Here is a 23,077-nt window from a genome sequence, read left to right on the forward strand (position 1 = left end):
GTATCTACATAAGTGTGTTGGAGGGCGCCTGCCTAGGTAGCTCAATGCCAGCGACGTCACAGCCCTCATCTTGCGCATGCCTCGACGTTAAGGACTTTAACCACAACAATCGCAAACATGGCGTCGCAAAAAGCAGAGTTCATCAAAGTGCCCACCGATAACTCAGATGGCTTCCAGACAATGCCCGTAGAGCCCTCGAGACGGCTGTCAGAATCGGAATTGCGGATCGAGAAGTGCACACCGGATGATGCTGAGAAGATCGTGAGTTCCTCCATCAACCTTCACCCAGGTTTTCGAACCTACTCAATATCTTTCACTCACAAACCCCATCATACTAACACCCCCACCCAGGCAGAAGGCCTCTACCTCTGCTTCCCAGAAGACTGGTGGGCCAAAAAGGAACCCCCAGAACTCCGACCCGCCGGCCCAAACAGCCTCGCCATCCGTATCCAACGCATGGCCCAACGACTAACCCCCGCCATCACCGATCCCCACCATTGCTTCATGAAAGCCGTCTACACCCCCACGGGCTCAACAATCGGAATAGCAGGCTGGACTCTCCCCACCAACCCCTCGGTGCACAACCTCTTCCGCCGCAGCGCCGCCACGCATTACTCCTGGGCCGAACAGCAAAACTGGACCGACGCCGATCTCGATCTCATGTGGTCGCACGTCTCCTCCGAGAACTGGAGTGAGCGTTTTGCTAAAGATGATGAGGTAAGGAGGGAGGCGACGGGCGGGGAAAGGCATTGGTATCTTGCGCCGTTGCTTACGTGGCCGGAGTGGCAAGGACGGGGTGTGGGGAAGAAGTTGATGGAGTGGGCGTTGGGGCAGGCGGATGAGAGGGGGGAGGTTGTGTATTTGGAGAGTAGGCCGAGTGCTAGGGCGGTGTATTTGCATTTGGGGTTTGTGGGGTGTGGGGAGTGGAATATGATTAGGTGGCCGAAGGGGAGGGAGGGGGAAAAGGGGGAGGTGGAGGTTGCGACTAGGGGTGTGGACGCCGAGGGTGCGATATGAGCCGACTCCTGCGTGATGAGATGAGATGACAGACGAAGCCGCGGGAAGGATACCGTATGAATCACATATGTCACTGTGCAAACCGTGCAGATAGCTAAGCAGCACCAGGACTAATGAAAAAGAAGTAGTCATTTGACGTACTCCATAACCTTACTATCTATCGAACTTCGCTTGTAGGGCGTAGTAGCCTCCTCGTCCTATACGTTGTTCCTCCATCCTATCTCGATACGCAACAGCAGCCTTAATCCTCTCCGCCTCTTCGCTTAGCCTCTATACACGTTATACACACTTTAAACGCTTTATCTATAATATAAATATTTATATATTTTATTATCTATTATCTATCTAATATTATATTCTTAGTACTATTCTTTAAGTAGCTTTATATATTTATCTAAATTAGTACTTATACGTTATATAAAGTAAGTATATAGTTTATTTTTCTTTAGCGTTTAATATTACTAGTAAAAGATACTTAATATATAAACTACTACTTTTTTAGAGTAAGCTAGTATATAAAAAGTATTATTCTTATTAGTAGCTTATATACTATTACCTACTTATTTTAGATAAAGGCTTAAGCTACTAGTATAAGTTTTAAGTAAACGTTAGTAGAACTTATATAAGATATAGTAAGTACTTACTTTATTAAGTATTTATATAGTAAGTATATATTTTTAAGTTATATAGAAGCTTTATATATATTTTTTAGTAAGAGAGATACTAGAGTACTTATAAAATAGCTAATTACTTAAAAGTAGTATTTTTAGCTAAAGAAGTAGTAGTAATAATATTAAAGAAAATAGTAAAAGTAATTATTTTATTAGCAAACTAATAATTCTATAGTAAGCTAGTTTAAAAAGAGTAAGATCTATTACTAGTATATAAAAAGACGTATTTCTAAAAGAGTTAAAATTCTATGTTTAGAGGTACAAGCGTTAAGTAAGCTAAAGCTTAGGTTCTTAGCGCTACTACCTTTAGCGTAGTAGTTAAAGCTTTTAAAATTTAAAGTAGTAAGGTAACTATTTTATAAATACTAATATCTACTTATACTATAGTAGAGAGAATTATAATATAATTATATATTCTTAATAGCTTATAACTAACTAAGCTATAAATTATAAAGTAATAAAATACTAAAATTTTTAGCTAGCAAAATTATGCTTCTACTATATATACACTCTCTATTCTCTATCTCTATCTCTATCTCTATTCTTATTTTATAGCTTATAGTAAATTAGAGATCTAAAAACTTATTAAAGTAAATAGTAGCTTAAATTTAACTCTAAAGCTATACTAATACGTATACTAAATAAGCTCTTAACTATATCTTCTCTTATACCTCTTTGTAAGTTCTTCTAGTGTTAGTAAGTCTAAAGCTAATCTTATTACTAGTTATATTACCTTACTACCTTACTAAAGCTTAATTAAGCCTTTTTATTATTACTATATTAATTACTTTTCTCTTAAACGCGTTACTATTACTACTTTTATAAGTTCTCTTAAAGTTATTATTTTAGAAGCTATTATAGAGACTATTATAAACTACTTTATTTATACTATACTAAAGGCTATTATAAGTGCTCTAAAGAGCTACTTTACTAGTATAGAGCTATACGCTAAGCCTATTAATATTTCTATTATATCTATTTCTATTATACTTATTTTTTTTACTTCTATTTCTATTATTTCTATTACGTATATAACTAGCGTAAAACTTTCTATTATTCTTTCTTCTAGCCTTACTTTTAAGAAGCTTATTAGTAAAATATATAAGCTCTTTAGTAAATATAGCCTACCTTTAAAGTAATAAGAAGAGTATTTTATTTATAATCTTACTAAAATATACTTAATTACCTATACTATTTATATCTATAACTAAGTATATAAAGTAAGATTAATATTAAGCTTATAGCTTTCTTTAGCTCTTAAGAATACTATACTTTAGTAAAGAAACGCTTTAGCTAAAATACTTTATAAGAGTAATAAAAGCTAGAATAATAAAGATATAGTATTTATAGCTTATTTTATATAGCAAGATACTATTTATTAGATAGTAGCTATAGTAGACTACTATAAGTTCTATTAAGACCTAGACTATAAAAGAATAGTTATTACGTTATAGTTATTAGAGAATACGTACTATAAAGCTATTATAGTATTTCTATTACTACTATATTATATAGTTCTTAATTACTACTTAAGCTTAGAAGTATATAAATATATATAGTTATAGTCTATATAAGTATTAGTGCTAATAGTAATATACACTAAATGTCTTAAAATCTTAAAATCTTCTAGCTATTCTAAGATAATAGCTAGGCGTCTTTTAATATCTTTTTACTAAATAAAGTCTGTAAAATTAGGTACAAGGTACTAGCAAAAGTAATTATAGCTATAGTTAGGTTATTTAGGTTCTAGATAAAGAGAGTAATAAACTAAGAAGTAAGACGTACTATATTATATATAAAAGAGAAAGAAGAGTTATAAAGATAAAGCTTTTATACTCTTCTTTAACTTATATAGTATATACAAAAATCTTAAACTCTAGTTCTATTTTATTTTATTCTATAGTACTATAATAACTTATTAATAATAAGCTACTTATAACTTCTATAATACATATAAGATACATAATAACTAAATCTACCTATTAAATATAGAAGGGATGTGAAAGAGGTCGCTTAGCCTCTTCCTCAAACAAGAAATCACATCGATCGCTAGTTGGCCCTCGCCACCCAGCGCCTTCTGGAACGCAAGTTGCAGCTCCAGGTGTTGGATCTGAGCCATGATGTAACCCAATACCTCCTCTCGTAGGGGATCACGCTTCAAAGAGGTATCGTGGTCCTGGGTGTTGTCGCTGTTGTAGACAAAGGAAGCCAGGGCGACGATATCTTCGACCCGCTGCGGGGTTGTTACGAACTTTTCTTCCATGCATAGTTGTAGTGCGACGTGGAGTTTGGATTTGGCGAGTTCCTTCAGTGCGGGGATGAGGTAGTAGTCAGCGAGGCAATACATCTTGGCGTGGAAGAGGAAGACGTCCTTGTGTCTGTAATTTACACGACCAACATGTTGCTCTTTCATGTGCGGGGCGACTTTGTCCCAGTCTTCTCCATAATAACATGGACATTCATCCTTGACGACAAAGCGCTCATAGGGCGTTGGGTAAAAATGTGGCATATGCCACATGTGTTCAGGAGTGGTTGCTTTGGCATAATCTTCTTCGCTTATTGTAGGAACCCAATTGTCCAAGATCTCGCGCGATCTAGCCTCCATGTCGACTTCGATATGGGGGTCAATTTCGCAGGGAAGGACGTTGTAGTCATTGCGGTATGCGTATTCGACGACACCCAGAAAGACCTCGCGATCGACATGGGGCAGAGCGGCGCACTTCTCCTGCGCTTCCTTCATTGGGCCGTTGATAAGGCGGTCTAGGGGCTCAGATACCTGTGACATGATGCCGGCATGGACGGTGACGGACTCGCGGGTGTCTCCTAGGAGGAACGTGAACTGCGCGGAAGATAACTTCCTGGAATGTGTTAGCAAGATGTCAAGAATGTTGCAATGTGATATACTTACTCTGTGAATGAGGGTGCCATTGTGTTCGAGGCTTCCGTAAGTCTAGCGGTTGTACGTGACGAGTTGAGAAGTTGTATGTGTAGGTAAAGGTAGAATTGGTGCCGCGATTTGTAGGCAGCGTGGCGATACGCAGAGGACTGCGCCCCTTGCCAACTTTGGAGTGACGACAAGGTAGGCACAGACTCGCCGTAGCCGCGGTCAATTAGGCCTGTAAAGCCATTGGATCAGTGAAAGTATAAGAGGTTTGCAAGTACACAGACTCTCGAAGAAGTTCTTGTACAGTGCAATCCAGGCTGTGAAGCGGTACTGGAAGTGTGAAGTCGACACTTCCTGTTCACTCGACACTCCATTGACGAAAGGCCGGGTGAAAGGCATTGTTGGAAGCTGTATGTTGTGCACGTCGCTGATATAATGACACCCTCCGAGAGCGACAACCTGGAAACGTGCTTCCGTACCTTCAACCGCATATCTCTTAACTCTTCAATCCAAATCGACTACGCACACTTGCAAATCCTTGAATAACAATAGTATCGTACCTGACGGCATGGAGATGTCGGGCAACAGGCCTTCGAGCACCGCTCTTGAATCAACGAACGCGCACTCCTCACACACGAAGACCTCAAGCATCCCGAAACCCAAAAGCTTCCTAGATCTTCCCGGTGGTAGGTGATGACGATGAGCTTGCCGGCACTTTGCTAATCACTGTTCCAGAACTACGTAACCGGATCTATGGTTACTGCCTCTCAGGCGTCGGACTGTCGACAGCGCTCGGTTTGGGCCATGTATGCCGAACCACTCGGTCGGAGTACATGCCTTTGTACTTTGGCTCGGTCAGGACTCGTATCCACTTTGTGCTAGTAGAACGCTTCCTCCGGACATTCTATAGTGAGACGTCGGCCTTTGCTCCACTTCCTGCTTGTAAGCTACTCGTCGGACTCAGTCGCGATCACGGCTGGGGACCAAACACCAGTATCGACCTTAAATGGCTAGGCGAGTGGCTGCGTGGTCACCCCAAGGCCGAGGTCTTTATTGAGAACAGGCCGATCAGTCTTTTTGAGGCGATTAATCATGTGCCGTCACTCTTGGGATTATGGTTGTGGCTTAAAGATATGGATGCTCTTACCCTATGCGCACAGCCAGTGTCCTGTCATGCTCGGTCTGGTGTGCGTAGGCACGCGATTGATTGGGTGTTGACATTAGTGATGAAGCCAGAGGCTGCGCGCCGCATAAGGTGTTGCAATCGGAACCGGGTGGATTACTTTGGAGGGATCTTGACGCGTCTGCGTCTTCGGGGTGGGATTGATGGAGAAAAGATTAGCTCGGTTGAGTTCCGGGTGTCTGGCGGGGGTGAAGATTGGCAGGTCAAGATGGCTATTTAGAAGGCGTGGTGAGTACCGATGACTAGGACAAAAGATAGGACAAAAGATAGCGTCATGGGCTGAAATCGGAGTTGGTGTTATCATGATACTCCCAAGGTTTGATGTGGTGATGTCGGAAAGAGACGTTCGAGGCCGCCCGCGGAGGCGCGCATAGAACGGCCGGCTAGCCGGATTGGAGCTGGGACTAGCGCCAATTTGCGCGCGCCAGGCCCGCTCATGCAAACATGACGGACTCAGTCTCGCACCACCACCACCATGAGGGTGCGATTGACGCCGTTGCGCCTCTTGTGCGTCGCCATAACCCTCGTGACCTTCCTCTTCACCTCCCTCGTCTTCCGGCTATGGCGGGGCGAGCGCGGCTACGACATACTGCAGGAGCGGCCCCCTCCCGCTGGGCCCGCGCCCGTCGCTCCCGTGCACTTTGGTGAGGAGTGCTCGCCCTTCACCGCCGGCGTCATGGAGCGCGTCACCATTGTGCTCAAGATTGGCGCCGGGGAAGTCGCGACCCAGCTGCCGCTGTATCTCAACCGATTGGGAAGGTGCAAACAGGATCTGCTCATCTTCTCGGACCGCAAGGACTCGCTCAACGGCTTCGAGATTGCCGACGCCCTCGCCCACCTGCGCCCGGAGTACAAGTTCAACAACCCCGACTTCGACGTATACGACCGCATACAGGCCACGAACAGTACCCAGGACAAGACCGAGGAGGGGTGGCGGCTGGACAAGTACAAGTTTCTGCCCATGATGGAGTGGACGTCATACATGCGGCCCGAGTCGGAGTGGTATGTCTTCCTGGAACTCGACACCTACGTAAACTACGACAACCTCTACCGCTTCCTCTCCAACTTCAACCCCAAGACGGCCTACTATTTCGGATCCCCCGTTTGGCCCAAGAAGAAGACCACCTTCGCACATGGCGGGACCGGCTTCGTGCTATCGCGCGCGGCGCTGGACAAGATTATGGCGCTGGGCAGGATGTTTGGCGAGAACAAGCACTTCCCCGGGACACACTTCTTCGGCGTCGACGTCAAGAAGCAATGCTGCGGAGACGAGATGCTGGCGCAGGTGCTCAAGAAGAGCGGAGTCTCCCTCCGCGGATACTGGCCCATGTTCAACGGCGAGAAGCCGTTTAGCATGCGCTTTGACAATGAGCAGTGGTGCGAAGCCATCATGACGATGCACCACCTCGGCGAAGACGACTTCACACGACTGTCACAATGGGAACAAGGACGATCGCATCCCGAACGGCCGCTCATGTTCGAAGAGCTCTTCACAATGATCGAGCCACACTTGCAGGAGAGGGCCGAAGACTGGTCCAACATGTCCGAAGACGTCACATATCGAAAAGGCAAGACAGCCTCCAAGTCCTTTGACAAATGCCAACGGGCTTGCGCGAAAGATGGCCGCTGTCTCCAGTTCGAACACGACGGCATCGAATGCCGCCTCGGATACTCCATCCGATTAGGCCACCACCAGAGCCGCGAAGGCGAGCGCTCATGGGTGTCTGGGTGGATGCTAGGCAGGATAAAAGCTTTCAAGCAGGCTCGCTCACCTTGTCAGGGCGCACGTTTCGTTCATTCGAATCCTTGAGCGGGTTTATCGCGACGTAATGGACGACGATATGAACATCTTTCCTGCACGATTTTACGGCATTGTACGGCGTTTGATACCCCAAAGGCGTTTTTGAGATGGCACGCTATTGTATATATTGTGCAGGTTGTCGGCATATACGCCATGGGTTGGAGGGGTCATGGGTGGGTTGGCAGAGTCCTGCCGCAATGCGACGCAGAGTAATGGAGGAAAATCTGCGTCGAGACCCTGCGGCGCCACGATCGAGCCGGCATATGAGGATTTTGAAGGTCGGTCTTTGGACGCAACGTCGGCCACGTCTTACGAAAACCGGCATACACAGTGCGATCCCGTCGCACCTCAGATCGAATGATTGGGCAATTTCGGCACATCTTCGGTCTGGCACTACGCTTCATGTACACTCAAGACCTACTGCTCTTCCCGATACGGCAGAATGTAGATGACAGCCGGAAGTTATCGTGATGAGGAAACGAATTGGTATCGTAACTACTCGAGGATCATATACACCACAATAATAATCGACATTTGCAGTGACAAAGGTCTGCCGCATGCCGTCTATCATTTGACGATTGCTACTGACGTTGTGTATCATAGGGTGTGATCATGGGCAAGCGTCACGGGCGGTTTTAGCAAGCTTCGCACGAAGTATAGAGACCTCCTCGATGCGCCCTGTCTCATATTGACACATCACCACTTTCAGCTTCACGACAACGACATGCACGACAACAGCAGCGACATGCACGACAACGACAAAGGCATGCATGACAACGACAGTGCAAAAGTCAGAAGCGAAGGACTTGAGACCGTTGAAGACTTTGTTCAAAAGCTTCCAGGACTATACGTCGCCAAGGAAGATCTTGCCAAACCAATTCCTCCTTACAACCCTGGCTCAGGCGGGAAGGACGATGCGCGTCAGGAGATGCTTGCGAAATTTCCCATGGTAAAGAAAGCTGTTTCCAAGAACAAAAAGGGTGCTGCTCAAGATGAAGATCGCGCAGCAGCTCACGCGTCTGGAGTTGTCACTACATCAGGTGTTGATCCTGGAGGCCCCAACGACAGTAAGTATTCCGCAAGAAACTGCGATGTGTCTTTGAAACCACGACAACGCGCTAACCAAAATCTAGCACCGTTCCTCCATGTCTACGAGCACCATACAAGTTACGCAAAGCTGACATTTGACTCACCGAGCACCCTACGACTGCAACGCTCCAAGACGGATGCCGTCGACTCCATCATCTACCTGAAGGAATTAGATGGCGACGCGCCAGTGTACGTTGAGTACTACCGTTTCAAAAGAGGATACACGCTGCGTTTCAACGACTGCGGTGCGACGAAAGAGATAAAATGGAAGAAGACCGCCGCGGAAAAGGAGCTGATGAAGCGCAAGTCGAAGAAGAAGGACGAGAACACGCCTGTAGGCGACACCGAGAAGAAGAAGGAGAGTGTCTCATGGAACAAGGAGACGCATTACTGGAAAGAACTCCATGTTTACTTTCCACCCGACCGCTGGAACACTGGCTTTCACCACGAGGCTTGGACAGACGACTACAAAGTAGGATATGGCACGTACAATGAAGCGCAAGCAAAGCATAACGTACTCGCCTTCCCAGACTTCATGGACGAGCTGGATAAATGTTTCAAGGCTGAGAAGGTGGAACATACCAAGGTCGAGGAAATAGCCCGGAAAGATGGGAAAGTGAAGAGGCAAAGAAGAAAGAAGGAAAAGGCTGGCGTGAACCGGGAGCTTGAGGACGAAGAGGGGAACAGGGTGTTTATTTTGAGGCGGAGGAAGGAAGGGAAGAGGCTGGTTCCTGATATCAGTGTGAGGGTCTCGGAGGAGGAGGAGGGACGGATTGCAAGAGCGAGGGAGGATCAGAGGGTGCGAGAAGACGCTCTCCGCGCTGAGGAAGAGGCTGGAGAGGACGCTGTAAGAGAGGAATGGGAACCTACGGCTGAGGAGGAGAATCAGATGGAAACGGAAATGGTCATGGACTAGTAGAAGAGGCCACACGAGCAGGATGAGAATGTGTTGAGATTTTCAGGGATTGAGTGATTGAGATGATTCATCGAGCAAACTGTGAATGGTCCGCAGCTCGCAATCTTTTATTAAGAACATTCTTGTAGCACACTGTTCTGCCATCTGTGGTTTTTCTGCGTATAGCAACGCCACATGGTAATAGTCGGAGGGGCTCGAATACGCGTTACCCAAAGTAGCCTAGGTGCAGACGTCATCGTTCCGCTCGGAAACGCCCGGGAACTGAACGACGCACTTCAGCTGTGCACATGTCGCGACTTTTGTCGCGCCTTCACAGGGACGACCGAAATACAGATCACGGTGTCAGTGACCAGCACGTCAACGCCCCTGTTAGCATGAGCGATCGACATCCATGCCGCACGCGATGCCACGACGCAACGAGTACTGCGCAGAGACGTGCATCCGTCAGAGTGCTTAATGCTTCAGCTTAAGCATTTCCAAGGTTATGTTGTGGCATCGCGACTTCGTTGGTGCATGCGACGCAAGAGTGGTCCTTAATCCTAGTAACCTAAACAAGTCGCGACGCGCGAATGCTTCTCTACTGTTAAGTACGTCAACACAATACAGTTGCTGCTGCAGGGGCCGCCGGACCGCCGTTTTCACGAGCTGCGATGATCTTCTTGGGTAGCAGAGAAAGCTCGACGAAGGAAGAGTGTCATTATTCATGCCTATGTAATGCATCGTGGCGAGCGTCACAGCCTTGCTGGGTTGGAAAAGTGGGTTTTACCCAAGGTACCCTAGGTATGTACAAGAACGTAATGAAGTTTGCCCCCCTACTGGGAAGGCTCTACTGGCTCCCAGTGGTCATTCCAAAGGTGATCGAGGAGATCAGACCCATTGCCCGCGAACGAACGAGCACAGCCGCGGACGTGGAGTGGGCATTTCCAGCGAAAGCCCTCGGCACAATCCTCCATGTGGATGGCCGTGAAATGAGTTTCGAACCCGGTCTTCGAATCCCAGTATTTCCTGGGGCTTCCCTCATGAGGCTTGCACTTCCATCCGTTGCCTGGGCAGCCCCTTCGGACAATGGCTGGTTGTGCTGGCTCTTTGCCTTTGCGTGAGGCACGCTGTTTTTTGGAGGCTTGAGGCGGAGGGGTTGTCTCGTCAGAGGGTCCGGTCTTCGTGCTCGGGCGTGAGTCATCGATGGGTTCGCATGCGACATTCGGGGGCGGCTCGATGAACGGGTGGGCTGTAAGGTGCACTGAAAATCATTAGTGTCGTATCGTAGTATAAGCCAGATCTACTGACCGACGTGTAGGATCCTTCCAACAAGCTCCTCCACGGGGATCACCGCCATGATAGCGAGGTCTTGGAGATTACCAGACAACGCCGTGAACGCGAGCCCAACGAAATCGTTGGACCACACCATATACTTGAAGGTCTCGACATAGTGGAAGATGAACTCTAGAGTTGCGCCTCTCACCAAGAGAGCAAATATGGCCTGGTTCTGCTGAGCGAGGGAGGGGGAACCACGAGTTGCCATGATGGAGTCCGTGCCCTGGATTGACTCGTACCCGTACGGCGAGCCCAAGTACGATGGTGTGGGCGGTGTGGCCTGGTTCGAACCTTCGCCTGTGCTGGAGTCCATGTCCATGGTCGGGTTGTACTCCATTGCAGTGCCGGGAGACGGAGTCGTCGGGTTAGGGAAAGCCATGATGCCGGACGGAGACAAAGGAGGTTTACTTGACGGATGTGCGAGTTTCGGCGTATTGTATTCGACAAAGTTCGCGTAGGTTCTCGAGGAGTTAGGCGTGTCCAAGGGCAGGGAAGGAACGTGATGGTATGGATGAACGTAGGGTATAAATGTTAACGATAGTGAGCGAGAAGTTGAGTTGACAGGCCACCGGGGCAGTGGTAGAGAGATTGTAGAACGTATCAAAGGAGTGTGTTAGATCTCAAAGATTGCGAGAGATGCAGAGCAGGTCAGGATTTTGGGCTAGGTGCCGGCATTGAGGATCATATATACCTACAGGGCCTGTGGTGTTGTCCATGGCGGTTTCTGCGAGCTTTGCTATGATTTTCGGCGGGGAAGAGACGGAGAACAAGCGGTGATGGCAGTGGGTATGGATCGTAAGAAAGTAAGCTTCATTAGGCCAAGGCTTGACCCCTTCTGGGTAGGCATGTCGCTTGGATCAGCGCGCCACGATAAGAATCGACAGCGACGTCCGGCAACGTTGATGTCAGTCGGTGCCGGGCCCGTACCAGTACCACTGCGACGTCGCTAGCGAGGCATCCAGACCCCAGCTTTTGCAGGTGCTAGTCAAGCCCTTGTCCGCCGGCCGGGTAATCATTGAAGATCTGGGCCCACTTAGGAAGAACCGTGTTTGCAATTGCCATGTTCTGTGAGTCGGATTTCCCTGCCGCAAGCCCGACTATGGTACGCGTGGTGCTACTGTCGAGAGGCGTTGTTGGCGTCTTGTCACGACGCATCATCCCCTGGGCTAGAGCTCGGCGGACCTAGCAGTTGTCATGCGCCTGCGGGACCTGACTGAAATTATCGCTGCGCATCTCAGCATTGACTATCAACCTTAGTGAGCTATCCGTGAACGTGCGATAAGTTCGCTGTTAACCAGACTTTGCGAGGAAACTCGCGATGTAGCTCACTTTGTCGCAACTTGGACGTTTCCATCGTGGATACCACAGTCATGGTCGCAGCTATCGCTATGCTATGTAGCTATGTATAAGAGCTGTACGGCTACTTCTGGATTTGAAACCAGTCATCCCCATCTTCATCCAAACCACATTCACAAACTTCCTGTACGCAAAATGAGCTGCATCACGCCGCAAAACATGTCTTCTCTGCTACGAGACGCCAGATTCCCCATCTCGGTTATCGCCAATTGCACTGCGGCTGCTCCAGCTCTGGACCGCGAATGGCCCAACGGCGATACGTGGGTAACTCTCGCAGTGGGGGTTGTGGCAATCATCGTGGCGGTGCTCCAGCTATTATTTGCGACTCGGATCGCTGACGCGATCAGCCAATTGTAGGTTGACCTCGCTAGCAACACCATTCTGGGCTGATCTTTGATGTCAGAACGCCGGGACCGAGAGCACCGACGACGTGATACTGGGATGCCATGCGCTTGACAGCGAGATGTGTGGGTCCATCACTTGGCTGTGATGTTTCCGTCGCGCGCACCGTAGGGGGGTTGTTAGAGGTGAAATATTATAAGAATACCTAAATTTTCTAAGATAGCTTTCGCGCGTAATAAGTTCCTATTTTTTACTTATAAGTAAAAGCTATTAAAAGTATAATTGCTAATAAAGAGCTATTAAAAGTATAATTAATATTAAATTTTAAGCCTATTAAAGCTAGAAGGTTCTTTCTATTCTAACGTAAGAAAGTAGTAATAGCGCTAGCACTAGCACTAGCACTAGCAATAATAATAAAAGATATTAGAAAGTACTATAAAAGAGACTTCTTAGTAATATAAGTAAGCTATACTTTTTAAGTATACTTATAGTTAAAAAAGTAGTATATTTACTCTTCTAATACGCCTTATATAAATAATTCTTAGTATACCTTACTAAGTATTACTAAAAAAGTAGTTAAGAGTACTACTATAATAAGTATTCTTATAAAAAGACGTAAAGTAAGTATCTCTTAAGTTACTTAATAGTCTAATTAATAGCTATTATCTTATATTATAATATTATAGATAATAGGCCTTTAATAGTAAGACTTTAGATAATAAGCCTCTAACAGCACTTTATTAATTTAATAGCCTATTACAGCCCTTTTACCCCCCCTAGGGTGCGCGCTACGGTTTGGAAGGCTTCAGAGATGATCAAACTAGAGGTGTTATGTTGGCTCGGTTGACATGGCTCATTCGCAGCTGACCAGGGTTCACGATCCGTCAAAGATGCTGGACAGACGGCGCGGACGGCATGACGGCCTCTAGAAGATTACCGTTAGGGATGCACTAGCTCAGCTTAGTTTCAAAACGGTGGCGCACCTCAGCCCAGAGTTTTAATACACACGACTCCACTTGCGCGCTCCGTGACAAAATGCATGAGCTGGATAAGGACGCCTAGCCACGTCGACTCCCATTGATAGCCTTTTTGTAAATGACATGGTGTATGTCTTGCCAAGGTGAGGAATACGAGCTGGTGTAGATCTTGCCAACCTTGGAGGATGGCGAATACCAAATCATCTGCGGACCCACTCGTCCGATAAATCCAGCTCAACATGATGTCGCTCGACGTGCCGCACAAAGCCAGGCGTTAGACTTTGTTGTCAGTGCTTTGGGTTGATGCTTGGGGCGCAGAACATCACAACCACTCGTCTTTCAGATCTTCGTGTATCGTATGTGAAGACTCCTAGGCCATTACGCATTCGGGATTTGCGAAAGGCGAGTGAGGTATCGTACGCGTACGCCAATCGCGGGACTACGGCATGAAGCCCGTTCTCTCGACCTATCCTAGTGACTGGAACGAGCGGGGGTGCAGGTACGTCACCCCACATGCGGGAACTAGCAACTCATCTTGAACCTGTTTGCAGCGTTCTGTCCGTAGCGTATGTGAAAGAAGGCGGTGAAAGTCATTGTTTAGCGCCCTTAGATCAGTCCCTGCGGTGAACCCCAGAGGAGACTGCAGGTTCTGACTACGCATTCTTGTCTTTCTGGATTTCAACGCAGTCACTTATCGATACTATCATCAGCGGGTGGCCGATGTTTTGACTCGTGTCATTTCGTCGCTTTCTTCATCTCAACAATAACTTCCTCTAAGACGACTAGCACTTGATGAAACGCTCATCTCGGCGGCTTTCCGTTACCCGAGATTTTGAAGCGCCGAAGCTGAGGTGTTCCCAAAGAAAGCGAGAGCAGCCCGCTATGTCGGCGAGCTTCATCGACAGGCAATCAATGGAATGCTATAATTATCTAATAGACAGGGTAGCCACGTGGGAAGACAAGGATCTTCTCGTGCTGCAGGTTAGTGTCAGGCTCTAGGCTCAATGTGACGTAGCTCAAAACGGACGGCCGCATCATCCAGGGGCTGCCGTTGATCGCTTCCCCCTGTCTCAACTCCGAATCTCCGCCTTGGAAGGCCCATGTTGTACGTCTACCACGATTTTCCTTTTCTTTGCCTTATTGACCGAGACTCTCTTAGACCCTTGCCCGGAGGAAAACCTTGATTCTAGTCCCTGAGTAGTCTCACGCAGTGTCGGCGCGACTTGAGTTATGACACCACGTTGCTCCTGCATTCGGAGATGAATCATGGGATGCCTTGATGTAGTCAGTGTGTCGTCATTCTGATGATGTCGTCCTTAAGCCTGATGGACTGTTGCTGGAAACACGATGCGTTCCTTATACCTGTATGCCGTTAATAGCGTGGAATTGAATGCGTTGTGAATGATTGAAGATGTCTGTATGTATTTGACGGGAATGAGTAGAGTTGCGCAGCTGATCTAGACGTGTTCCGTATGAGAACCCTCCCGTTCATCAAAGTCGACGTCTACGGGTGCTTTAATCAGCCGTCGCTGACTTCCGCTACTCGTGGGCTGCCGACGATGATGCGCATCGCGCCGACACAATGTCCCGTACTTGATGTTTCTGCCTCTTGCATCACGTGTTGGTTAGCTACTTCCCGAGGTCGGCGTTGCGTTCTTGTTGTCTCCTTTGTCGCTGTGGTCTCTTTCCATCACATCGCATGTATTTCAACGTATCATCATATCCACACATGTGCATGCTCTTCACTTTACATGCCGAGGAGGATTGATCGTAGGAGGTGTGACTATTGATGTGGGATTCTGGTGTTGGGAATCGGAAGGTTTGGGTCTCGCTCAACGGCACCGGTATGTTGATGTTCCGGGCCATGACCCGGCCGAGCTATGCCATAGTCGGCTTAGCTCTGGCACAGCTGCAGACCAACAAAACAATCAGGCGTGAAAGCTATCAATTCGCCCTCTTCAGCTCCCAGGAGTGCTCTCTACCGCCCAATATCCATCGAAAACCCTCAAAGACCGAACACTTTCTTCCATTGAGTTCTCATGTCCTGTAACGTACACACGACCTCTGTGTACACCGCACTCTGGAGCGCTTCGCCATGTAGGTCATCGTCACAGGAGAAGTCGCAATACAGACATTTGCGCACGACCTGCAGGTACCGCGAGCCTAAAGTAGTGATCGAATGATGTTGTTCATCCAGCAATTTTCTCGCGGCGATGATCTCACGGATTTGAGGCGACCCCTCCAGCTGCGGCGTCGTGCTATCCGTCTGAGCACATATCTCTAGTAGCGCGACGCCGAGTTTAGCTAGCGTCAGGTTGCGGATGCCGAAGTTATGCTTCAGATCAAGAGAGGACTGCTGTGACACACTGTTCGGCGAGGTTGGATCTGGGAAGCGGTTGCTCAGATGCAAGCTGTCCAGTGCATTGGACACATTGTTCGCGTCGGCTTGAGATTGATCCGTGAAGTATGCTACATCTTGAAGAGTCCATGCTTGCGGCAACCAAGAAGTTGAATGATATTGGAGAACAGCCTCAGCCAACTTTTGCGCGAGTGTGATCTTTTGCAAGATCTGGAAGCGTTGCACGAGGTTCTTGATCGGTAGCGCTCCTTGTCGCCGGCTGCAAGAAGGCACATCGTTGGTCGCGAGCTTGCTGGCATCGTAGAACATGAAGCGGGTCGTTGGCTGACTCTTTGCGACTTCAAGAAACCCCACGCAGCTATCTTGACATGCCGATGTAGATGAACGCACTCTCGTTACATGACAGCATACGCTTTTTGTTGTCTTTAGATCTAGCATGACGAAAGATTGTGCTTGTGTTGTTAACGTGTGGCTTGTCGGTGTTGTTCGAACACATTTAATGTCATCTTTGGGATCATTGATTCGGACTCTTTTCTTCGACTTGGCTTTGATGGGCGGCGTCGGGGTCGTAGCTTCCGACGCGTCGTTGATTCCACAACGAAACGCATTCGCTAGTGCCTGTGGAGGTAACGTTGGAGCCGTACACACCGCGAGGGATGTAATGGACCGAATTTGCAGCCATATCGGGACGTTGCTAGATGGACTACACATCGTCGTTAGTCAACAGCGTTTCTACTTCCTTTCGGGACGCGAAGAACATCCGCTCTGACATACTTTTGAATTGCGGTATTAGGCTTTGGCTGGCAAGCGATGACAACGTCGAGTTGCACGTTATCGTACTCGCTCTTGGCGTCGAGCGATAACTTCGCCTGGTGTCCACTGTGAGAGGTGTTTGTGCAAGACCACGAGTCGTGAATGGACTCTCCTAACTGTTGTGAGGCGACGCGGATCTGCTGGTAGCTCCTTGGCACGGCTTTGCGGATGATGCAAGCCGAAGGAACATTGCGACGCTTCTGCATTTTTCGCCTCTGCTTACACAACTTGCCCAGCGACTTGTTCCACCTATCCAACGAATCGAGCTGTCGGAGGTACTCGTTCTCCTTGCGAGCTGTATTGAACGCGTTCCAAAGCTTCCGTGCGAACTCGTGTTGGGACTGTTTTGCGTTACCCAGGCCATTCTCGAGCTTGGACAGGCTGTTTCGTGTCTCGCGGAGGATATCGCGTTGTCGCGTCGCGATGCTCTCGCATAGCTCGTAATCGTGCTGCATCAAATCTCGCAGCCGCTGTTCGATCTCCTTTCTTTGTTCCTGCCAGCTCCTGTGGGTCGGATCCTCCATCATCTCAGAGACATCGCTCGGATGGGCGATGGCAGCCTGCAGCAGATGGCGGCATTCGTTGCTAAAGTTCGCTGCTGCTACTTCGAATCTCAGCTGGATGTCGTATGCAACTTCCGCGTGTCGTGAGAAGGTCGCCAACGTGCGCTTGGCTGTGCCGTACGACTTCAGAATCTCGACAACAATGGGCACAACACCGAAAACTAGACCTGCGATCTCGATGCCGGACATGGTGTGAAAGATGAGTCTCAAAAAACATGGGAGTTGATGAGTCTCGGGATGCGCACTCTTCCAAGGTTGATTGAACGAGGCGCAGTTTCGCCCCCAATGCGATAGGCGCATACCCCTCCAATGCGCAGCCCGTTCACGTGTGGCTGCTCAGCCGTGTCGGCATCCTGGCAAAAGCAACATGATCTCTCTCAGCTGGTGCGCATGTCCTAATCCATTGTCTTCTCGCCTTTGAGCATCTACTGACCGTGCCCGCTGGTAGTCGGCGCGCATGCTTCCACCAAAGAACCGTCGTAATGCATCGGCTGCCGAAAAAGGCGGCTTGGTGACGGAGCCCCGGCAGGCTGAAATGGAACGCACGCAAGACACCTCGTCGTCTCCAGCGAGTGAGCCAACCAACTCGCCTCCAACACAATCGCCGGCAAGGGCTCCGGGCGCCCATACCTTCTCCAGTTCTGGTTCAGAGAACGACCCACCGGTCCCTTTCGGTCGCGCAGGCAAAATCGCTACTTCGGGGGCTTTGCCTAGAGCTACTTTCACCTTTTGGAAAGATGAAGGTTGCCATTGTTATCATGTCGAGACTAGGGGTGTCTCCGTAGCTCGTCGCGACGACAATCGTATGATCAACGGCACAAAGCTGCTCACATTGGCTGGTATGACAGCAGCACGCAAAGGCGCTTTGCTGAAGAGTGAGAAAACTAAGCACGTGGTTAAGCTCGGGCCAACACATTTTAAAGGCGTCTGGATTCCGTTCGAGCGTGCCTTGGAATTGGCGAACGCGGAAAAGGTCGTTGACTTGCTATATCCCTTGTTCGTGGATGACATCGGGTCACTCGTATATCAGACTTTGGATCAGAAGCTCACGCCTTGTATCGACTCTCAACCCCAATTCGAAGACGTGAAGGAAACGACTGGGAGTAGCAAAGCTATATCAGCTCACTCTTCTGTGAAGAAAGAGGAGGACGAGGATTCACAACCGCTCGCCCTGGACACTGTGCAACATGTCGAACTACAGGAGCTAGGAATTCTTGGGTCACTATTCAGATCTCTCACAGAAACGCTGGGGCTCATCATGAAGGAGTTCAGGAGCCAACATAGTGACGCTAGGCATTACTTTTCTCTAGAGTCAACCTGCGCAACTTTGTTATTCTGGGGTACCGATCTTGGACTCCAGCGGGGCGAGCTCGACGATGTGCTTCAAAACTCTCCCCAGTTGCGCGACACATGCCTGGCCGTTCTTGTATCCATCTCCCGATTTGTGAGCACTTGTAAGTGAACTTCACCCACACCACTGTATCGCCTTAACGTTAACACGAGTCAGCTTTGATACACCTTGTGATCAGCGAGCATCATCGTAAAGAGATCTTACAGTCTACCGACTTTGCAACTGTTCTGGAACAAGTCACGGACATGATTGGTCGACAACATGATTATGCTTATCAGCCCGAACAAGACGCGGACACAGTGTGTCAGACCCTCCGTACAAAAATTGATACACTGGTCATGTTAGCACCCAGCCTAGAATCACCGGCTGAAGAAATCTTCGACGAAGAGAAGCCTCGTACTATCCAAGATATTGGAGAGACCCTGCCGGAACAGGCCTACGCTAGCAGTGTTGCAGAAAAGTTCCCTTTCGCTCCACCAGAAATAGTGGCCCAACTTGGGAGGTTGAACTGGGACCGATATAATCACGTTCTTCGTCTGCAACGGGAAGCAATGAAGCAGGAGCTTCAAGAGAGCACTGTCGAAAAAGCGAAAACCATCTTCCACGACTCTGGTCTGGGTACATCGGTACCCGCACAAACAGATGCGGGAGTAAAAGCAGAACCTATCTACGAGCCATCGATGATGTCGAGTAGGGCTGAGGCCAGTCACAAGCGTGTGCCACCATTGCCAGCTCAAGCGCGGGGTGGCGAGTCTTTCACGTGCGAGATCTGCGAGAACCAGGTGCGGTTCCAAAGAACCAAAGCATGGAAGTAAGTCGACCTATATAATACCACATCAATCACATTAAAGCTAATCATGTCATTTCAGGAAGCATGTCTTTGAAGACATCCTAGCCTACGCCTGCTTCTTCGCCGAATGCCACACCACTCGCGTCTTCTTCGAGAACGGCGATGGGCTGATGAACCATCTACAAGATCAGCATGGCATGGACGTTCGACTCTCAGATGTTACATGCCCCTTGTGTGTTGAGTTTGCTTCCGGAGACCGCGATGTTTTATCGCTCCATATTGCGCGTCATATGGAAGAAATAGCCCTTGCTATACTACCTTCCGGTGTTGATTCTGATGATGAGTCAACAGACGGATCAAGTGACCGCAGCATTGCACGGTCTGACGAAGACGACGTGTCTTCTTCGAAAGCAGAAGGCAGCAACAATGGATCATCTTCAAGTCCATCGGAACCTGGAGGGATGAAAAACATCAAGGCTTCGTTCCATAGGCATGGGCGACGTTACCAAAAGCCGTCTTCGGATCCATCAGATATCGAAATCACCATGGAAGATCTCGAACCTGGAGGGATGAAAGACATTAAGCAGTCGTTCCACAGGCATGGGCGACGTTACCAAAAGGAGACTAGTACACAGTGGGCGACATTCGAATACTCTCGCAATGGCGTTGCGACAAAATATACCATCCGGCGTGACATCGAGGCAGTTGACGTTGAGCGTTTACCTCATGGATTCAAGATTGATAACTGCATCTTCCCACGTGCACTGGTTCCTAAGGACCAGTACAAGGGCAATCGTCGGGATTATGAGAAGAGTTGCAACGTTATTGGCTGGGCGCTAGCCGAACTCAATCCATCCCTTCAAGGTCGTCGAGGTGTGCTGCAAAAAGCAGTGGAGAGTGTGTTTGCCCCATCCAAACCGAGCGAAGCGCATACTGCTAGTATTCAAGAGCAAGAAACAGCACCTGTATCGTCCGTCGAGAGCTCAAAGGAGGAACTACCTTGTGACGCGTGCAAAAGGACGAAGGGTCGCTGCAAGACACACGAAGGCGATCACACCGAAGAGGGCAATATCAGCCTTCGTGAGCTAAAGTACGAGCCTTCGGCACCGGAAGCAGCGCTAAGTGGAACACACAAGCAGGACTGTACCTTAATTTCCGAAGAACCTGGACCACTGCCGCAGGACATTGCGAACCACAACACCAAAGCTGAGCCACTTGAGAATCTCAAACTGCACGAGATTTCCGATAGGCTAAATTCCAATTGGAATCCTCGGCGAGGCTGTCCGGGTGATGGATGGACCTGCAAGCCTGCTGACCTGGAGAAAAGCACAAGATGGCTTTCTTCCGAGCTGTTTATTGAACACTATACTGGATATCACATGGATGAACACATACGCGAAGATCTTGCTGCTGGTAGTGTAGCATGTCGTCTGTGCAATCTGGCTGACTATCCGGGGGATGGCCATGAGCTCGCCAAGCATATTTTTCAATCACATCTACCCCGTGATGAAGCTTCGTCGAACATTCCTTCGCCGAACATCTCCTCCCCCTTTTGGCAAAAAGGCTGATTTCCGCCTTTCAATTTCCTCATCTGCGTCGGTTTCGAAAAGGCGCATTTGTTCATGTTGTTGTATGGCATCACTTCCAAGGTTGTATCGTAATACGCGATCTTGGTACGATAGCAGTCTCATTCATGAATCTGTTTCGAGGTTGACAGTCTGTTGTATTGGTTTGCGTACAAGTCAGAAGATCATCGCAAGCTCGTGCACACTATGACTCGTTTTTGTCGTTGTATTTCGCGATCTTCGTCGTCATAATCTCGAACTAAGCAATCAAGAATCGTTTCACGACAGCTAAAAGACACCCTCTCCAAGCCGCCTGCTGAGATTTCTACGCATACTTCCTCCCCTTCCTCAACGGCGCAACATCCCCGTCGAACCGTCCAATCGCCAACCTCCCGATCTCACCGCCCTCTTCGACATCTCCAAAACGTATGCGCACGTCCTTCAGCAATCGCGATCGATCAGCTGCGTCGAGATATGTCCCCGTCCCCGGTAAAGCTACGTAAGGATTATCTCTCGCAGCCAGACTAGAGAAGTTTATGAGCACGTCTGGGCCGTGCGGGAGAAAGGTGCGGAGGTAGAACGGCACCAGACTCGCTACGATGAGCACGGTCGACGAGACTATAAGCGCAATGACCCAGCCGAAGTGTGCTTTGAAGACCTCGACGTTACTGCGTCTTGTTCCTGTACTCGGCCATGCTCTCGCTAACATGAGCCTGTCCTTCCAGGTGTCTGAATCCATGCCCGTGGTATTATCTTGGTCTTTATGGTACCAAGAGACGTTTGCATTCGATCGATTGGTGTTTGTGTCGAAATTACCTATAAGCGAGTATTTTCCATTCATTGTCGCCCAGTATGCATTGAGTATCTGACTGAGATGTATGGCCCAACCCGCCTGATCCGCCTCCTCAAAACGACCAGCCGTTAGTCGTAAGATGTTCCTCGGGTCGTCGAGATAGGTTTGGGAGAGCCCATTCATGCTGTATTCGATAGAATCGACAGGCTGGACATCCCTGTTGAAAGTGTCGAAATGGTCTACTGAACCAGCTCTGATGGACGTAGATAAGAGCGTGGACTCCCAAGGTGTGTTCTCGAACCCTAACAGCGGACCCAGTTGGGTGTCTGCTGCCGGTGGGTGTGCGAGGCGAGAGCGTCGAATACGAACCGCAGCACAGGCATCGTATGTAGAGCATGTGATTTCTGCCTCCACGTACGTCGTTTCAATCGTACAATTCCAGATGCGAACCCTATCCATAGTAATGACGAACCCGAAAGGCTCGACTTCACCAGGAGGGACCTCGGCGCGTCTTGTGACATTTTCATTCCAATATACGTCCCCTAGCCACCTCGTGCTGTTGAATGTGAACTGGGTGTCCCGATCATCGGGATCATCAAGGTATGCACCACATTCCAGGTGAAAGTACTTCGCCTGGATCCTGGTGGAGTAGTCAATGAACTCCGGTGAATCTGTGCCACTTATCGGAACACCAATGAACGAAGAGTAAGATTCCCGAGTACCGTTATCGGTCCTGTACCAGCCTTCGTCCCCAGAAGGAGATGTGTCTTCGTAATGCTCAATTCGAGGTATTTTGATGTGACCCCAAGTATCGCGTGGAGAGCCTTGTGCGGTAGTTTGACTCATGAGGGCAGCGAGGTAAGAAATATCCAAGGTCGGCTTGAACGATTCGTAATCAGGCGGCCACAGCCACTGGCTAGGCGCGACATAAAAGAACTCCGCATGTTCAGGAATGTCCTTTGGTCCGTAGCTTATTTGTCGGAAAGATGATTGACCGCCCACAGGGGACAATATCCATATAGCTATAAGACCGAGGCCTACATAGCTCATCGCTCGAAGTTGCAATTGTGAGACCACGGTGCTGGTGAGCGAAGAGCTACTAGCAAGTGTGTCTAACATGCCGATTCGTTCGCCTTTCCCAAGCCTCCAAAGCAAGACCGCAAACGTCGCTCTCCCAACCACTGAGGCAAAGAGTATGGGATAGATTGTCGGGCCCTAGGACGGATTAGCGAATGGACAATCTGACACGCCCGAACTTGTACGAACCCATATTGAAGCTTGTTTGATCCTCTC

General features: G+C 48.7%; 9 protein-coding genes across 9 annotated transcripts; 4 read left to right on the forward strand and 5 right to left on the reverse strand.

Annotated features, from left to right (window-relative positions):
- Window positions 1-117: 117 nt before the first annotated feature.
- On the forward strand, window positions 118-1,017 carry J4E79_011178 (uncharacterized protein; the record flags this gene model as incomplete). Its single annotated transcript, XM_049360009.1, has 2 exons — window positions 118-261; window positions 352-1,017. The coding sequence occupies 2 exons, from the start codon at window positions 118-120 to the stop codon at window positions 1,015-1,017; spliced, it is 810 nt and encodes a 269-aa protein (XP_049205523.1).
- Window positions 1,018-3,663: 2,646 nt separating this feature from the next.
- Window positions 3,664-4,971, reverse strand: J4E79_011179 (uncharacterized protein; the record flags this gene model as incomplete). Its single annotated transcript, XM_049360010.1, has 3 exons — window positions 3,664-4,546; window positions 4,597-4,804; window positions 4,857-4,971. 3 exons carry the CDS (start codon window positions 4,969-4,971, stop codon window positions 3,664-3,666), a joined length of 1,206 nt encoding a protein of 401 aa, XP_049205524.1.
- Window positions 4,972-6,230: 1,259 nt separating this feature from the next.
- Window positions 6,231-7,565, forward strand: J4E79_011180 (uncharacterized protein; the record flags this gene model as incomplete). Its single annotated transcript, XM_049360011.1, has 1 exon — window positions 6,231-7,565. The coding sequence occupies one exon, from the start codon at window positions 6,231-6,233 to the stop codon at window positions 7,563-7,565; it is 1,335 nt and encodes a 444-aa protein (XP_049205525.1).
- A 715-nt stretch (window positions 7,566-8,280) lies between these two features.
- J4E79_011181 (uncharacterized protein) lies at window positions 8,281-9,561 on the forward strand (the record flags this gene model as incomplete). Its single annotated transcript, XM_049360012.1, has 2 exons — window positions 8,281-8,623; window positions 8,690-9,561. The coding sequence occupies 2 exons, from the start codon at window positions 8,281-8,283 to the stop codon at window positions 9,559-9,561; spliced, it is 1,215 nt and encodes a 404-aa protein (XP_049205526.1).
- An 812-nt stretch (window positions 9,562-10,373) lies between these two features.
- On the reverse strand, window positions 10,374-11,254 carry J4E79_011182 (uncharacterized protein; the record flags this gene model as incomplete). The annotated part of the gene is made up of 2 exons (XM_049360013.1): window positions 10,374-10,801; window positions 10,849-11,254. The coding sequence occupies 2 exons, from the start codon at window positions 11,252-11,254 to the stop codon at window positions 10,374-10,376; spliced, it is 834 nt and encodes a 277-aa protein (XP_049205527.1).
- Window positions 11,255-15,555: 4,301 nt separating this feature from the next.
- On the reverse strand, window positions 15,556-16,218 carry J4E79_011183 (uncharacterized protein; the record flags this gene model as incomplete). Its single annotated transcript, XM_049360014.1, has 1 exon — window positions 15,556-16,218. One exon carries the CDS (start codon window positions 16,216-16,218, stop codon window positions 15,556-15,558), a length of 663 nt encoding a protein of 220 aa, XP_049205528.1.
- Window positions 16,219-16,625: 407 nt separating this feature from the next.
- On the reverse strand, window positions 16,626-17,474 carry J4E79_011184 (uncharacterized protein; the record flags this gene model as incomplete). Its single annotated transcript, XM_049360015.1, has 1 exon — window positions 16,626-17,474. The coding sequence occupies one exon, from the start codon at window positions 17,472-17,474 to the stop codon at window positions 16,626-16,628; it is 849 nt and encodes a 282-aa protein (XP_049205529.1).
- Window positions 17,475-18,090: 616 nt separating this feature from the next.
- J4E79_011185 (uncharacterized protein) lies at window positions 18,091-20,994 on the forward strand (the record flags this gene model as incomplete). The annotated part of the gene is made up of 3 exons (XM_049360016.1): window positions 18,091-18,739; window positions 18,793-19,447; window positions 19,506-20,994. The coding sequence occupies 3 exons, from the start codon at window positions 18,091-18,093 to the stop codon at window positions 20,992-20,994; spliced, it is 2,793 nt and encodes a 930-aa protein (XP_049205530.1).
- Window positions 20,995-21,316: 322 nt separating this feature from the next.
- On the reverse strand, window positions 21,317-22,834 carry J4E79_011186 (uncharacterized protein; the record flags this gene model as incomplete). Its single annotated transcript, XM_049360017.1, has 1 exon — window positions 21,317-22,834. The coding sequence occupies one exon, from the start codon at window positions 22,832-22,834 to the stop codon at window positions 21,317-21,319; it is 1,518 nt and encodes a 505-aa protein (XP_049205531.1).
- Between the last annotated feature and the right edge of the window lie 243 nt (window positions 22,835-23,077).

The sequence above is a fragment of the Alternaria viburni genome (assembly GCF_023758015.1).
Source record: "Alternaria viburni strain BMP 2772 chromosome Unknown scaffold_38, whole genome shotgun sequence".
NCBI lineage: Eukaryota > Fungi > Ascomycota > Dothideomycetes > Pleosporales > Pleosporaceae > Alternaria > Alternaria viburni.